Below are 17648 nucleotides of genomic sequence, written 5' to 3'. Positions count from 1 at the left end.
TAACTATCTATCTGTACATTACCTAAATTATAATATGAGGCAGAAAGAGACAAGACAGATTTTCTGAATTCAACTTAATAGTCATGACTCCTCCAAAGTTGGAAGATTTGTCTCTGGAGGTTGTTACGTTACATGGTTTAGTCACTGTTCCATGCTAACCAATGTCTTCAGAAAATACCTTCCATTTCATAAACTTCTCTAACTCGCCCATGCTACTCTTAGAGGACTGGCTTTATTCAGTAAATTCAAGATAAGCCAGGGTACAGAGAGAAGAGACACCCTTTTCTTTTTCTTCTCTCTATTGGCCAGCAGACTGCAAATGACTTAACTCACACAATACTTCATGCCATCTTTTTTTTTAAAATAATATAACCACTTTCTCTCTTTTTTATTTTTTTTTGGCTGCATTGGGTCTTCGTTGTTGCACACGGGCTTACTCTAGTTGCAGCGAGCAGGGGCTATTCTTCTTGGCGGTGCGCGGGCTTTTCATTGCGGTGGCTTCTTTTGTTGTGGAGCACAGGCTCTAGACACGCGGGCTTCGGTATTTGTGGCACGTGGGCTTGGTAGTTGCGGCTCGTGGGCTCGGTAGTTGTGGCTCGTGGGCCCTAGAGCACAGGCTCAGTAGTTGTGGCACACGGGCTTAGTTGCTCTGCAGCACATGGGATCTTCCTGGACCAGGGCTCGAACCCGTGTCCCCTGCATTGGCAGGCGGATTCTTAACCACTGCGCCACCAGGGAAGCCCCCTTTGTGCTGTCTTAATAGGGCCGCTCGATAAATCTCCTTCAGCACCTGGGGCCTGGGTAAGAAGTCCACAGAGAGCTAGCCTGATTGCTCTCATGGTACCAGAGGGTAATGTAGTAGCAGAACTGCTTATGTTATTGATACCAGAAATGTGTGTCATTACACTGTAGTCCAGATTTAGAAAATTAGCAAAATAATTTATCATACGCATATAGAAAGTACCTTTGTGCTCACATCCACTTGGAACGTGATCCTCTTACCTCAGGTACTTTTTCGGTAGGTTCTCCTGTTGACACTCTGCTAGCAACACAACTGCAGCAGAAAGATTCTTCCCAGCCCCTGGAACCCAAGCGACCTCCCCCTCCCCGCCCGGTTGCTCCTCCTGCGCGTCCAGCCCCCCCACAAAGACCGCCTCCACCTGCAGGTAACAAACCATTTTATTTCCATTTTTGCTCGATTTAAAATCTCCCTCCACTCTGTTTAAAAATGTTTTGCATGTTTCGAACTTCTAACTTCTAGATTTTACTGTTTTTCTATCACTGGTGCTATTTCCTCAGTTTTTCTCTAAAAAACCGTGGTGGGTGTGACAGAACAGGGAAAATTATTGTTTCTCAACTAGATTCCTGTATCATGTTTTCAGAGCTGACCTTTTACAAGTGTGAAAGAAGGGTTTGTTTTGTTTTTGCTAATGGGGTTGTACTGATTTCTATAAAATGCATGATTAGAACTGAAGAACATACATATACTTATTTACTATAAAGTTTTATATATTTGTTTAAATGTTCTTTTAAAATAAGTATAATGTTTCTATTTAGAAGCATTTGCATTACATAATAGCTTTTTTATAGCACCAAGACATGAATATGTGGTTTCTACATGATATTTGACATCAGGAATACTACAGTAAATCTTTGACATTTCAATTCTTTATTTAATGTCGTTTCCTTTCTGCTGCACATTCTCTTATGAACCATAAGGGGCTAGGAGTCCTGCACCTGCTAGAAAAGAATTTGGAGGTAACCATTTATATTTGTTGTAATGTATGGATCTTGGTTCATTAATTTTTTTTGGAGTTTGATTCCTATAACTGAAAGACATTTTAGGTTTGTTTGATAAAAGTCAAAATGAATGACATTTATATGCCAAGTTAAAAATAGCTCCAAACTTCCATTATATTCCTGTTAAGTAAAAGATTAGAGCTTGGTTTTATTAGTGAATAGAATTAACAAGAGCTTCCATTTTCCAGATAGTCAGAGGTGAATTACTCATCAAGGCCTGATATACTTTTTCTTAATAAATACAGTCAATTTGGTTACAAAGATTTAATTCCCCCAAATCATACTACTTTGAAGAGTGATTCAGGCACAATGAATATAGAATGTTTCCCAAGTATTTGATTTTATATTAGATTGTATTAGAGCTCTAGTACATTCCCTTGCCAGTAGCCTGTGGATTAGCAAAGTGTCCTAGAAATGCAATTTAAAGTTAAAATAATTATCTGAAATATAGCTTTCATTTTGCATGGCTTTATCATAACTTGTCATAACATTCATGCCTCATTTTTAAAATGTAAGAACAATTTTCTTTTATATATTTCAATAAAGAAATTCTTACTAACACATGGGTCACTTTTTGTTAAAAGTGTAGTTTACTTGGTTTACATGAAAACTCACAGAGCGTAGTTGGAGGTATACATTTGACAAGCTTATTTAATCTAATTCTCAGGAAAGGCTGAGGCAAGATATTTCAGTCCCACAGAAGAGCTTTTACAAATCCGGTTTTAATATCATTAAGGCTCACTATACACATGCAGTTGGTCTCTTTCTACTCTAGCTGCCTAAGGACATTGCGGACCGACTCGTGTGTTGTTACAGATTGACTTTGCTGTGTGTAGATTTTAATGACTTTGTATAATAAGGGTAGCAAAGTTATTTCAGCACTGCGGCTTCTGCAAGATACTGCTGGAGTATAACTTTTCCATTGACTTACAGAAAACATTAATTTTTCCGGTTTCAAACTTGTGCTTTTATTTATAGTTTCATAATAGACTTTTATTTATTTTCTCCTTTAATTAGGAAAACAATCTGTAGAAAATAAGTTAAATAAATTTGTGAAAAGTTATACACGTTAGCAACTCAGTGGCTTACTTAGAAATCTGGTTTAATTTTTAAAAATCGCTTCTCTTCACAATTCTTTTGTAGACAATGTTTGCAGTGTATTTTTTTAACCCTATAAACCAATAACTGCTTGAAGGCAATAAGCTGAGAGAAAGTAATTACAGTACTTTTAGGTTTTTTTTTTTAAATAATTTATCAAAAACTAACTTATCAGAGACTAATATAGTCTCATAGAGATTTCATATGAAATTGGAACCTTAAGATTTTTTTTCCTTTTTGACTGGCAAATATTGGAGCTTTTATTAGTGATTTAACACTGAATATAAAGAATGAGATGATCATAAAGCAAAGGCTTTCATTACACATATTTTTCAATTCCCTACTGCTAGTAATGTCAGATATAAAAAGCAAACTGTCCTTCTCTTTCATTCTAACTGTGGAAAGGGCCAGACTCAGGTTTGGGCCAGGCATCTAAAGTCACTTTGGTTTGTATTGATATCTTTGAAGAAATTTAAAACAGTGAAAGAACTTTTTTGTAAAAGTAAGCTTAGCTCAGAAATTGTTTTGTTTGCCTGCCTTTCATTCTGTGCTACGGGCCCTGAACAATATACAGCTTCTGTTCTTTCTCTAAAAAGGTACTGGAGCCCCTCCCAGTCCTGGGGTAGCTAGGCGAGAGATGGAAGGTAACAAGACTTTTGCATCATAGAAATGGATCTCTCGTCTTATTTCTAAATGTCAGCCCCTCCAGTGTTTAAAGGCATACCAAATCTTTTCTTGGTCCAACTGTAAACTCCCCCTCCCATCCTTTTGTATACCTTGTAATTTTGTATTTTTTTTCTCTTTCCATTCTGTGTTGTATATAGTTTCTAATGGATGTCCATTTAATTTCCCCACAATTCTCATGTTGTTTTGAACTCTGTTTTGTATATATTTCATATATCCTTTGGATGTGAAATTATTGTACAACGTTATTTTAAGAAGAATGCCTTCAAAATTCTCTTCAGAATAAGTCAAATGTTTAGAAATGTACTATACTAACTCTGGAGTTTTAAAAATTAATAATTGTAATTAAACCTTATTAATTCAGGTCCAAGAATATAGTATTTTTTGGATGGTTTCAGATAACAGAAATGTTTTAATGTATAATGATGCTGAACTAAATTTGCTTAAAAGGCTATAAAAACTAGAAGCCATTCATTAAGATTATAGTTCTTAAAAAGCTGATGGATTACATACAACAATCACACTTGAATTTCCTTTCAAAAAGAATAAATATGAGATGCAGGCCTCAATAGTGTCCCCTACTCCTTTTGCCCCAAAAGTAGTTTATTTCATTTCATCCTTTTGCTACCTTTCTAATGAGTTTGAGCCGTGGTTTAATATTGTCTTGCATGAGGCAGATATTTGGTAATAAGATGTGCCAGTCTTCTACCTTCATCATAGGATTTTGCTATAGAAATCCCAAAGATCCCATCGTGGGATTCCTTTATCCATAATGACATCTACAGCGTGAAGCCCTGAAACAGTGCCATTAGGCGCCTCTTGCGTGACCCGGAAAATGTAGTGCTGTCTGTTTGCTCCGGAGCTGTCTGTCCACCAAGCTCTGGGAAACAGTGGGGCTGCATCTTGTGACCATCCCCCTAAGCTGACCATGTGTTTTCAAGGTTCACAGGAGAGAGCTCTGTTGGGAAAGTCACCTTAAAAGTGACCTTTTGAATGAGGTATCAGACCAAGTGCTAAGCTGGCTCCCATGAATGTCACTCTCAGTATCCTAATTTTTCTCTTTTTGGGGATATTTCCTTCAGAGCTGATAATACCCTTCATCATTATCTAAAGCAAAGTACTTTTGTTTCCATCTCATGCCCCCATTTCTGCTGGTAATGAAACAGAACAGCCAGCCAGTGTTATGCAATATGGCTTGATTGTTTACTCATGACTAATTTTTTTTTTCCTTCCTGCTTCAAAGCACCCAAAAGCCCTGGAGCGACACGGAAAGATAATATAGGTAAAAACACTTGAATTCAGCTTAACCTTAAAACTGGACCGTGAATAGACACTTGGGGTATAAGTACATGGTTTCTTGTTTCTTTCTTTTTTAAAAAAACTGAAATACATGGTGCGATGTCTTTGCTCCAGGACGCAGCCAGCCTTCACCTCAAACAGGACTCACAGGCCCAGGACCTGCTGGATACGGTACAGCCAGACCGGTAGGCAGCACCTCGCCTGGGAGCCAGGAGGTCTAGGTTCTAGGTCCCAATTTGCTGCTAATGAAATGTGTTACCTTGAAGAAATCATGGGGCCCGTTAAGGCCCCAGTTTCCTCAACTCTAAAATGGGGAAATTGCACTTGACGCTCTCCAAGGTACCTTTCAACACTAAGAGTATTTTAACATCCTCTTCAAAAGTAACTAAACATACTTCCTTATTTGAATAAAAGTGATACAATTAAGTAATTACAGTCGCTACATAAATATCTTAGAATCTGTATATGAGGAAGTGATGTTTGGGGACAACTTTTTATATTATCTGAGTAATTCTTCAATCAGAAGGATTTTAAAACTAGATTTCAGAAAACCCATTTATGAGAGTCGGTCAACTAAAACTGGTTCTAAAGGTGTTAAAGGCAGGAGAGCAGATGGCATTGCAGTGCCTTTCCCTGTGTTGTGAATCTGTGGTTTTCTGCGTGTTTATCAGTGTTCTCTTATACACAGAATTATCCTCTTATTCACCCAAGTGAAAATTTTCTCTGGGATAGAACAAGTAACTTAAAGGAAAAAAGAAAGAAAGAAAGAAAGAAAACAGAAACCAGGATCAGTCTAGTGGAGGCTGTTGCGAGGCCTCCAGCTGAAGAGTAAGAAGTGGGAACTGTTACTGTAACTGGAAATTGAGAAACTTCCGCTAATGAAACTACTTGTAATTTCTAAGAAATCCTCAGAAGATTTATAAGATAGAAATACTTCATTCTTTCTCTTGTAGCTTTCTATTTAACATCCAACCTAAAGGCCTTTTTCTATATATAATATCACACTCCAAAGTAAAATGTCTGTGGAATATACCTAAAGATAGCCATTACCCACTCTCCTTTTTTCCAAAGAAGGGGAAATTGCTATCCATCGATTCTACCACTTCCCACAAAGTACTTTCTCTATTTAATACTGTAAGAATAGGGAAGGAAAGGCAGAATTTTGTGAGATAACATTCATAACTTTTGCTTACAATAAGGAGTATTGGGGGCTTAAAGTCTTCAGCAAACGTGTGAAAATAGAAAAGACATTTTTCACCAGTGTGTCTTCCAGTGTATTTATTTTAGCATATCGAGTAAGCCACTCAAGAGGTTTTACATCTGTGTTTAAAAAAAAAGACCTCGGCATGGTTTTTCATAAGCCGCTTAGTTACACAGTGTATGTCCCTCTCCACGTCCTCATGACCTGTAAGACCATCCCCGTCGCCCATGAAGGCAGCATTGCACGGGATGAAGAGCACGGCCCTGCAGCCGGTCAGACCTGAGTCTGGCTCCTGGCTCTACTTTCTAGCTCTGTGGCTTTGGGAAAGTTGTATACATTTCTTCATCTTCATTTATAATAGAGATGATAAAAGAATACCTACCTCTGAGGGCCATGTGGACAACGAAATGGAAATGCCTACACAGTGCTTAATTAACACAGCGCCTGGCACATAGTAAATAGTGGAAAATAAAAAGGAAGATCTTTAAAACTTATGACGATGTGGCTATAAATAGAGAGCCATTAAAATGACAAGAGGCTGAGGAAATGAGATGAGATGCAAAAGCAAATATTTTCACCAAATCTTATCTGTTGAAAATAAGTAAATATCTCAACGGTTACGTTTCCCATTTTTAGATTATTCCACCCCGTGCCGGAGTGATCAGCGCCCCCCAGAGCCATGCTCGGGTGTCTGCTGGGAGACTGACTCCTGAAAGCCAAAGCAAACCGTCAGAAGTACTGAAAGGTAGGCCCTGTATTAGAAACAGCAGTGCCATTCTGTATTCTTTCCCTTTTTCCTTCTCTTTTTTTTCCCTTTCTGCAGCGTCTCGCTTTTTACAGCTTACTCACATTGGGATAGCCTCCTGTCTTTCCTCATGCCACAAGAAATGAGGCTGCTTGGGGCCAGGGCTGGGCGGGACAGGGACTAGAATCTCGTTCACTTCACTAAAGGAAGGATAAAAAGTGGTTTTCTAGAAAACACCTAACATCTGGAAGTGACTTTTTTTAGGGCCAGCTCTTCTTCCTGAACCACTGAAGCCTCAGGCCGCCCCTCCTGTGCAGCCTTCTCTGGCCCCGCCGGTTCAGCAGACGCGGGAGCCTCGTGTCCCGGTGGCCACACCTATGCCTCAGTCTGCCCCGCAGCCCAGCCTCGAAGCCGTCCCGCAGCCGCCGCCTCGGAGCAGGTCGTCCCACAGCTTGCCTTCTGAACCTTCAGTGCAGCCGCAGGTAAGTCCTGCCAGCCGGCGGAAGATCATCTGGACGCTTCTGTGAGGGTTTTGGCTTATTTTCTGTTTTGTTTTGTTTTTCTTTTTTTATTGAGGTATATTTGATGCCTTTGGTATAGTCTTTGAACATACTTATTTTCATTATTAGCTTAAGAGATAAACAAATATGAGATTCACTTTTAAAAAATGTTTGTCTTTTGGTAGTAATCGCATGTTCAGATATGACTTCAGCAGGCGAATGTCATTGGATATCTCAAACCAGTCACACAACAGATGCATGGTTTGGCTGTTTGAGGTTTGGGGTGTTTGGCTGTTTGAGGTTTGGGGTTTCTGTCTGTTTGTCTAACCTGTGGCCTGGATCAAGGGTTCTCAGAGAGTGACCCTAGATTAGGGATCTTTAAGGAATTCCAAGCAGCTCCCAGGCTGTTTTATCTTGTTAATGTTTAAAGTGTTGGTGACTTTCTGGTTTTTTTATGCATAATTTACTTTGGATAGTTAATGAATTAGGATGGACAATAATAATTTATTTTATTATTGCTCACAGTTAATAAATTAGTTTTGGCTTTTACTTCCTGGAGAGAGAGGCAGTCAGATCAGTCCTGACCATTGGCAGTAGAGTTAATTTCCCGTAATCCTCTTATTCCTCCTGATGCCACACAGCTAGCTCTTTTCTGTGGTGGAGCCGGCACTGGGCTTCCTCAGGGATCTCTAACAGTTTCAGACACTACTGGATCAGTTTAGAAGTTTTGGGCGTGCAGCAGCAGACTTATTCACCAAAGTAAAAACCATCAAAATAATGTTATCTCATGACTGTCACACAGAAAACAGTGCCATTGCACTGTTGAGGATGCTGAAGATGTATAATAATTGTAGAAATCCTTCCAACAATAAATATCCATTATTTTCTCTCTGCCAATCGGCTTTTAGTGCATCATGAATTTTTCTTCTCATTTCCTTGTGAGGTGTACTATTGTATTTTTTTTTTTTAATGTAATTGGAGGGCAAGAAACTTTCAAAGTAGCTGTATCTTAGAGCTTTGTATTACTGTTTTAGGACAGAAAGTGATCATGAATTTCATAGTAAAAGTGAACCCTGATTCCTAAAACTCTATAAATGTTTTCAGTATTGAAAGTAGGTATGGTACTCTGAACAACTTCAGAAAGAACACACTTCAAGTAAGATTGCAGTTCTCAGTAGAAAGTCATCTTATGACACAGAAATACTACAGGATGAATATTCCAAAGACTGCCATATATCATTTTCTTAGGTCATTTTTCAACTTGTTTTGCTTTCTGATTTTCATTGGAATGGGTGTGGTAATTTGGTGACAGACAGCAAGCCCATGGTTTGTGTGTGGCTCAGTAGATTGTGTTCTTGACTCTTGTATTCTGTTCATCAAAACTATGAAAGATGTTTGTTTTAAACCTTCTTTTTGCCTCAGTCACTGATACCAAATTCCTCTGCACATTATATACACAGACACACTTTTCTTTTGGGGGAGTGGGGTCTTGTTCATGTGTAGACTGTCTTTGTGAAGGATCACAAAGTGGTTAGTTTCCTCCTTGGAGCTTAGAACGCTGAGGGGCTGGAAAGAAAGGGAAGTATTTTACCTTTTGTGCCTTTTGAACTTTGAACCATAAGAATAATACCTATTCAAAAAATAACAGACATTTAAAATTTTAAAAATCTTCTGCAGTGGCTATAAGTTGAAAAGGATGAGATAGTAAAATATGACATTTGATATTTTGGTAATAATATGAAATAGTCTTAGAATTGAACACTTAGTAATTTTTACAAGTCTTTATCAGTTCTGCCAAAAATCTACAAGGTATTTAAAACATAAAAACACACATGACCCAGCTTTACTTTTTATTACTATTTAAGTGTCCTTTGATTCTATAATTCCATATAGAAAAGATTCTTCTAATTCATATGATTATACAACACGTTATATATCCTTTACAAAATGTGAAAATGCCTCACCTATCTGACTTCCAACATCCTAGTCATCTGATTATCAGCTAAAAACCAGAAGTCAGGAATCCAGTGAGAAGTAAAATAATAGCATCATGGCTATACTATTAACGTGATAGCTGACAGTGAGGGAAGAGACCAAGTAGAAGATCTCAGCATTCTGGATCAATTGAATACCATCCCTGTGTATCTTAGTATAAACCCATTCCTATTTCCTATCCTGTGCCAAAGCTGATACATCAAGATCATCAGGAAAGCATTAAATTCAGGAGTCTCATGTTTCGTAGGCAGGAAACTGTAGTAATACTTAATATATTTTAGAATGGTGTCTCTCTAAATTGTCAAAGTGAGTTTTGGTATTTTAAAATAAGGTGAGCTTTAAATATTGGGGAAGATTTGCTCAAACTGTTCCTTGAGAATACTGTAATTTTTAAAAGTACTTCTATATTATGAAAAGATTATGATTTCATTTTTAAACAACAAAAAGAGGATCCAGTTTCTTACCTTGTTGTACCTTCCAGCTCATAAATTATGAAGTGAATTAACGCTAGTATCACCCTTCAGAAAACCTGAGTAATATAGAACAAGCCTGGATCCTGACCATTTGTTAAATACCATTTTTCACTTTTTTGCCAAGTGATGCCATTTTGTACATTTTCTCTAATGATGATAAACCCACAGACTATCTTAAGGCTGTGTCCTACTCTTCTTGGGCTGCCATAACAAAATACCATAAACTGGGTGGCTCAGACAGTAGAAATCTGTTTTCTCACAGTTCTGGAGGCTGGAAGTCCGAGATCAAGATGCCACCGTGGTTTGGGTTCTGGGCTGTTTTCCTAGCTTGCAGACAGCTGCCTTCTTGCTGTGTGCTCACGTGGCCTTTCCTCGGTGCTTGCACGAGGAGAAAAAGAGCAAGCCCTCTGGTGTGTCTCCGCCTAAGGGTGCTAATTCCATCGTGAGGGCCCCACTCCCATGACCTCATCTAACGCCAGTTACCTCCCAAAGGCCCCATCTCCAAAGACCATCACTTTGCGGGTTAGGGCTTTCAACATATGAATTTGGGGTGGGGGGGTGACACAAACATTTCATCCATAACAGGCTGCTGAAAATATTTTAGAGCTTCCAAACCCTATTTGGAATATTATTTTTGGAATAGCCACTTTGAACTAGTTAGTAATCAACCTCAGACAAAATTAAAGTTTGAACGCTAATTCAACAATACATTTTTCATTCAAAATGACAGAAGAAATTGGGATTGTCTCTTGATCTTATGCTATGACCTGCAAATAGCACTGCTCTTGGATTTTGTATATAATATAGAAATAAAAGAATTTTGAAGGCTGAATTGTTAGGGTTGTTGGTTGGTCTCCGATTGTCCTCCTAACTCTTTCCTTTGATGTCTGTGTTCCCTTTCTCAAAGCAGGAGCAACCATCAGGGTAACAGGTATTGGATTATTTCTCAATCTTATATGTGCTTTTCATCTGTCTTAGCACATTAGATGTATGAATCTTTTGCTTCATACATCTAAATTTTCACTCATTTTAAAAACCACCTGTCCACATTAATAAATTCTATTATCATACCATAAAACCTGCTTTTTTTCTTAGTATTTTGAATTTTTAGGAACCATTTTAGTTCTTGCTAATGCTTTCCCATTTTTTTTGCTTTTTTTTTTACAAAAATTAACAAGACTAAGAAGTTTAACTTCAAGAAGGTAAGCTTTAGGTATATAGAAGTGTATTTGGCAAAACCAAATTGGTTCTTGGTTTTAACAATGGCATAATTACATAAATACAAAATTCAATTTTTTTTCTTAGATTTCTTTTGGGAAATTAAAAAAAATAATTTTAGTAGCACGATTCTTTTTCGTAAGGAAGAATTGATGATTTACAAAGATGAAAGTTAACATAGCAGGATTGTTTAAGGGCCTTTCCAACACCCTTCTCTGTAAAAATACCATCATCATTAATGTCAAGTCATCACAAATCCTGCTTAGATATATATAAATTAATTCTAATGTAATGAATGATGGTGTGGCTCTCATTATAATTTCAAGTCTGATTGGGCAAAATGATCCTGTTCCTATCAAATTACCCTTTAACTTATTTTGAAAGAAAAAATTTTAATATATGAAAATAAAGATATTTAAATGTATAGAATTTATTTGGCAAGGGCCTGCTATTCTAAGCTGTGCAAAGCATAAACTTCTTACCTATAATGTCTATGTCGTGGACTCTTTTATCTACCATGGGAGAATTGGGGCCCAGGCCCAATCAAATACTTCTGTTTTGTTATATGAACCATAAATAATCCAGACATTATTGGTAATGTAGAGCTAATTGTAATTTTATGATGTCTGTGATAAATTTGTCTCTCAAGTACTTTAATACACTTAGAATACAGTTTAGAATCCGTGACATGTTTACTCTTCAATTCTGTACAAATTTATTGCCACATTAAGTTTAAAGAAAAACATATTCGTTTACTAAATTATAAAGTATGTTCTAGATCAGCTGAATAAAACAGATACTAGAGAGTGATTCATTTATGAAGTTATCCACACTGTTTCCTTTTGCAAATGAACAGCCTTCCCTATTCTTAAGCACCAAGTTACTGTTTCATAAGATGCAGTTACATTTTATTGGGACTGCTGCTCTTTTTTTTCAACATATTTCATGAATGTTTAGTTACTTGCTTTAACAACGATCTAAATTCATTTTGGGTCGTGCTCTGTTTTGTTACATTGCAAGTCTTGAGCTAAAAGTCTCCCTCCCCTGTCCTTTTCAACCCAAAGGTTTGTTTTCTCACCTTTAATTTGGCATAAGTATCCAAGCCATCTACCTAGTTTTAATAATTATGTAGGTTTTTAAAAATTATTAGAATGAAGTTCCTGATGAGCCAACTTTCTCATAAGGCCAGGCCCCCCCAGTTCTGTTTCCCGTAGGGAAAGTTGGCCGTGCTCAGTCCCACAGCCGTGCTCCGCTCCAGCCGGCTTCTTTGTGAAGTAGGCACACAGGGCAGATTTTTCATGACTGTGAAGTAATTCCAACCCCTCCTCCTGCCAGTAACAGTTCACAGCCAACTGTGTCACGTAGAGAGGACTGTGCACCCCCTGGGCACAGGTTCATTTTAGTTTAAGAATGAATACACCAAATAGAAAATGGGACTCCCCCCTCCACCCCGTTTTAAACAATCATTGCATTTGATTGTTAACAAACGTATCTGTTTTGGAACATTTTTACAAGATGAAGGAAGGTCAGTTAAGGAATATTGTCACGTTATTCACAGAGTTTATCCTGCAAAGGAGAACTTACATTAAAAAGCAAAGAATGCCTTGGAAATTTATTTATCCAAGTAGAAAAGGAAAAGATGTGTTGTCTTCAGCTGAGGAATACAAATATACTAATAAAATTAATTTTCATCCATAAAGTTGAATTTCCATATCTAAATCTCAATGAAAATATATTTAAAAGAACAGTGAAACCACATCATCATCATAGATGGGTGCGGGAAGTTTATTTATAGAGATTTCGCATAAGTTCTAAAGATGGATTTCTTCAGTTTGTGTGAACATCTGATAGAACTGGGCATGAGCAAAACTCATCTGCTAATTCTCTACAGTTCTCCATCTTACCATATCAATACTTGCATGGATAAGATAAGCTCTGTTTAATAAAGGGACTTATTTATTTAGTAGGGAGTTTTTAAAAAATAATATTTTAGCTGTGTTATCTTACTGAAACCACCGGAGTAACAAGCCACACAAAGCTGCTCTTTATTTTCTAAATTTGTATACTTCCCCACCCCCACCCCCACCCCCAAAACGAAGAATAATTGAGACAGGAAGAATAGGGGGTATTCAAAGTAAATATATTGCTTTTTGGTTGATTATTCAGTGCTCTCTCTCTTCTCCAGGTAAAAACAAACGGAGTCTCCGCCATCAGTCTGGACTCGCCATTAAAGACTGACCCATTTGAAGACCTGTCATTGAACCTGCTTGCTGTATCAAAGGCTCAGCCGTCTGTTCAAACCCCAGACCCAAAGGGGTTGATTTCATTGCCTTCTGCAACCCCAAGTAACATGAATACTTTGAGTTCTGTAAGCTGCATGCCGACAATGCCTCCAATTCCAGCCCGGAGTAAATCCCAGGAAAACACGCGATGTTCTCCAAACCCGTTCATTGAGAGCTCGAGCAGCACAAATCCTTTCACCGACAGGACTGCCGCTCCCAGAAACCCCTTTAGAGCTGAATCTCAAGCATCAGAGGCCACTTCGTGGTTCTCCAAAGAAGAGCCCGTTGCTCAGAGTCCTTTCCCTTCTCCGAAGCCTCCTGGACAGAACAGCAGCAAGCCTTCATCTTCACTGGGTGGCTTTGAGGACAGTTTTGATCCACAGGGCCCACCTACATTAAAAAGCAGCAACCCAAAAGGATGGGTAACCTTCGAGGAAGAAGAGGACTTTGGTGTGACAGGAAAGTCAAGGTCCACTTGTCCAGACCTACTGGGTGATCAGCCGAGTTCGTCTTCTGGCTCCAAGGTGACCTTTAGTGATGACTGGAATAGAGGTACCAGTGTCTCTTTCTGTGTGTTGCCAGCAAGAAGACCACCTCCGCCTCCTGCCCCTCTGCTCCCACCTGGCACCACCCCTCCAGCAGACCCTTTCACAGCCTTGGCCTCTAAGGCATCACCCACGCTAGACTTCACAGAAAGATAATGTTCTACAGTAGAAAGCAGTTGTTTTTTTAATTTTGGCAGGGTAGAGCCAAAAGAATTGGGCATTCGTTATTCATTATGTGCAATAAGTAATTGTTAAGTGCACTGATGTTGTCATGAAATACCACTATTTAATGTGTACAAAGTTGGAATATGTGTGTATTGGAAATAAGGAAAAATCTTTCCCATTATTAACTGGAATTTTGGTGTGTTTCTGTTTGGATAAATACGAGAGAGTAGAAGCCATAAAAAGTGCTCGAAACTACTTTAGAAAATAGTCCTCATTCAGAAATTCTTTGTCAGTCTCCTTTACAGAACCTCAAAAAGCCCAGACAACTTCTAGCTGACGCTACTGCCAGCCCCTTTTGTACTTGTTAAAAATTGGTATTTATAAGTATTTACCAAAGATCTGTCAAACTTATACTGAAACAGAATTTAGAAAGACATTGCTTAAAGAAAAAAAAAATGTGTATACACACACACACAAATATATACACTTACATATTTGTAAAACACATAATTTAAATTCTAAATCAGACCACATTTTTACCTAAAAATTAGAACATAGTTCTTCTTTCAATATTTCATTATCTAAAGGATGGCTGAAAATGAAATCTGGACATTTCATTACTTTTCTTTCTAAAACTAGAATGATCTCACTAGGGAACCACTATCGACCACCGTTCCACACCCACCCCCGTCTGACACGCACACCGCGCACACCCTTGTTACTTGCCACTCTAGCAGGTCCGCCGGCTTTTCCGGGGGAGGAGCTTCTTGCAGCCGGAAGCGGCGTAGTGTGTGGTTACAGTCGGTCACGTGGGCAGACACCCCCGGCCCTTTCAAAAAAGCACACTGGCCCAGGAAGTCGGGAAAGCACGTGCCACTGAGCTCAGTGAGAAGCGTTAGAGCTCAACGTACACGAAGGCGTCCGCTGCCCACGGCCCTCGCGCGCTTCTCTTGCCGCCTCCGCTCTGGAAGTGGTGAGCGGCCGCAGGTGCCGCCCGGGGGGGGAACTGGGATCTACTCCTTGTGTGTTCTCTCCCTCTCACGAACTACACGACACATCTGTGATGCTGCTTTACGTGTGTAGAGGCTACACCTCAAATTAGCTGTGGATTTCGTCTCCTGCACTGCCAATATGCAGCTGATCCTGCTTTAATTTTATGAAGACGTACACAGAATGTATACAGAATGTAGTATTTTGATACCATTGAGTAATCCTAATCAGAAAACTTGAGCAATAGTTGTTTTGTTGTCAGTTTAAGATTACTTTTACCCATTATATTAACGTTCCTTTTATACAAAGAGTTGTATATATCGACCTAAATTCCGTTGTCCGCATTTAACCTTTAAAGATGTGCATTAGCGGAATATCAGAAAAAAAAAGAGTTCCTGGCTAAGAATACGTAAAATGTAAAAGCACAGCAAACTGCATCGCACTTAACCGCATAAAGCAAATCTGTTAGGAAAAAAGCACTTTTCTAAATACTCAAATGTTATCAGAATACTATGTTTATAAAAGTAACCCTGTCTCTACTAACAGCCAGGATTTGCTGTTAGAAATAACTCGTGAGTTTTATATTGCGCTTTTTGGGGGGGGGTTCTAATCATTTCAGCAATAGTATATTTTAAACAGCAGTATTACTATAAGCAGTGTGCTTCAAAATGTGAATTAACTTGTTGAATCTGTGGCTTTAACATCTATGTGATTAATATATATAGTATTCAATATTTGCTCTCCATTAGCAAAATAATTCATTATGAACTTCACTAGTGCAGATTGCAGTTCTGTGAGCAATGTTTCCTATTGAATATAAACTACTGTCTAAAATATACATATCATCTAGCAGCTCAGCCTTTATCAGGAAATTCTACTTGGCAAGTTGCTGAAAAAGTGCACAAAGTTATGAAAGTTAAAGGTATGCTGCAAATAACTAGCCACTATTCTGTGTATTATTAAAATATTTACCAGTTCTGTTAAAAGCAGAGCAGAAACTAGACACTAAGGATCTCTTTGTGAATTCTTCGTTCTCTATAGTAGATTGCTGTTTATATGTAAGAATTTTATTGCTTATGTGGCATACAGTATTTATAACTATATACTTTATAGAAGTACAGTATTAAAGTCAGTGGTATGTAAACACTCTGTACATATCCTGTGAAATGTGCTCTCATATGAAATAAATATACCTGTCTTTACCATATTGACTACTTTGCTCAAAAGGGAGGAATTTTTCTCAGCCATTTTCCTTGAACTTTATATATACGGGTTTGGTGACATTTGGGGATTAATTCTCGTTGTATAATTGGGTATTTTGATTCAAGATCTTATTTTCATCCATTTCACTTCTCTATGTAATATTTCGGCTAAAAGTAAGAAGAATGCTATTCTGAGATTACTAATCATCATTAAGAAGCCATGCACTTATTCTGCAAGAGAGGCCCTCATGCAAAATCTTGTTGGCTCGAAAGTAACACGTGAAGCCTGAATGATGATTTTTCTAACCCAGAGCGAGAGAAACAGCCTGGGGGGTCAGGGGGAGGCGCAGAAGGGAAACAGGTGCACGAGGAGCCAGGCAAAAGAAGAGACTGCCTTAAAAGACCCAAAGTAAGAGACCGAGGCCAGTAGTTCCTGTGAGTATTGCCTTTTTTCAGATTGCCATTTAAAACAATAACCTTGATTCTTAAATAGTTCAGTTATGTTCATTAACCTCTGACTAAGAAGTTACAGATACAGAATAATAGGCTTTGTAAAAACTTTTTATTTTAAGGTAAATTTGTATGCAGTTATAAGAAATAATACAGAGAGATCCCAGTTTCCCAAAACTGGGAAACTACCTTTTACCCAGTTTCCTTCAGTGGCAACATTTTGCAAAACTATAGTACAATACTACAACCAGGACATTCACATTGACACAAGACCTTCCCATCACCACAAAGATCCTTCATGTTGCCCTTTTCCCGCTTCCCTCCCATCCCATGCCCCTCTCCTGTGTCCTTAACTTCTGGCAACCACGAACCTATTCTCCATTTCTACAGTTTTGCTACTTCAAGAGTGTTAGGGAAATGGAATCATGTGGAACCGTTTGGGATTGACTTTTTTTTTTTTTTAATAAATACATATACTCAAGGATGCTTGCTCATTGCTTTGTTTTTTTTTTTTTTTTTTTAATTTCTATTTATTTATTTATTTATTTTTGGCTGTGTTGGGTCTTTCTGTGCGAGGGCTTCCTCTAGTTGCGGCAAGCGAGGGCCATTCTTCATCGCGGTGCGCGGGCCTCTCACTATCGCGGCCTCTCTTGTTGCGGAGCACAGGCTCCAGACGCGCAGGCTCAGTAGTTGTGCTGCACGGGCTTAGTTGCTCCACGGCATGTGGGATCTTCCCAGACCAGGGCTCGAACCCGTGTCCCCTGCATTAGCAGGCAGATTCTCAACCACTGCGCCACCAGGGAAGCCCCGGGATTGACTTTTTTACTCAGCATAATTCTCTGGAGATTCATCTGGATTGCATGTATCAATAGTTTGTTCCTTTTTATTGCTGTGTATCAATAGTATTCCATGTTATGGATGTACCACAGTTGGGTTAACCATTTCCCCACCCACTGAAGGACATCTGGGTTGTTCCAGTTTGGGGCTATTATAAATGAAGC

At 38.6% G+C, this 17648-nt stretch overlaps 1 protein-coding gene across 8 annotated transcripts in view; it reads left to right on the top strand.

Moving 5' to 3' along the window:
* Positions 1-16206, top strand: part of SYNJ1 (synaptojanin 1) — an 85933-nt gene extending 69727 nt beyond the window's left edge. For 2 of the 8 annotated variants that reach the window (XM_036850112.1, XM_036850108.1), the window contains exons 25-33: positions 1023-1166; positions 1720-1758; positions 3495-3542; positions 4826-4864; positions 4996-5066; positions 6719-6827; positions 7092-7309; positions 10703-10726; positions 13199-13281. In XM_036850112.1, coding sequence (XP_036706007.1) covers positions 1023-1166; positions 1720-1758; positions 3495-3542; positions 4826-4864; positions 4996-5066; positions 6719-6827; positions 7092-7309; positions 10703-10723 — 689 coding nt within the window. In that variant the 3' untranslated portion in view covers positions 10724-10726; positions 13199-13281. Of the gene's footprint in view, positions 1-1022; positions 1167-1719; positions 1759-3494; positions 3543-4825; positions 4865-4995; positions 5067-6718; positions 6828-7091; positions 7310-10702; positions 10730-13198 lie in introns of those variants that run through there. The other 6 variants (XM_036850111.1, XM_036850106.1, XM_036850113.1 and 3 more) reach the window with 6 other exon arrangements.
* The last annotated feature ends 1442 nt before the right edge of the window (positions 16207-17648 follow it).

This window comes from Balaenoptera musculus, chromosome 4 (genome assembly GCF_009873245.2).
Source record: "Balaenoptera musculus isolate JJ_BM4_2016_0621 chromosome 4, mBalMus1.pri.v3, whole genome shotgun sequence".
In the NCBI taxonomy this organism is placed as follows: Eukaryota; Metazoa; Chordata; class Mammalia; order Artiodactyla; family Balaenopteridae; genus Balaenoptera; species Balaenoptera musculus.
The sequence above is the reverse complement of the archived record's forward strand: the minus strand, read 5'-3'. Positions and strand labels throughout refer to the sequence as shown.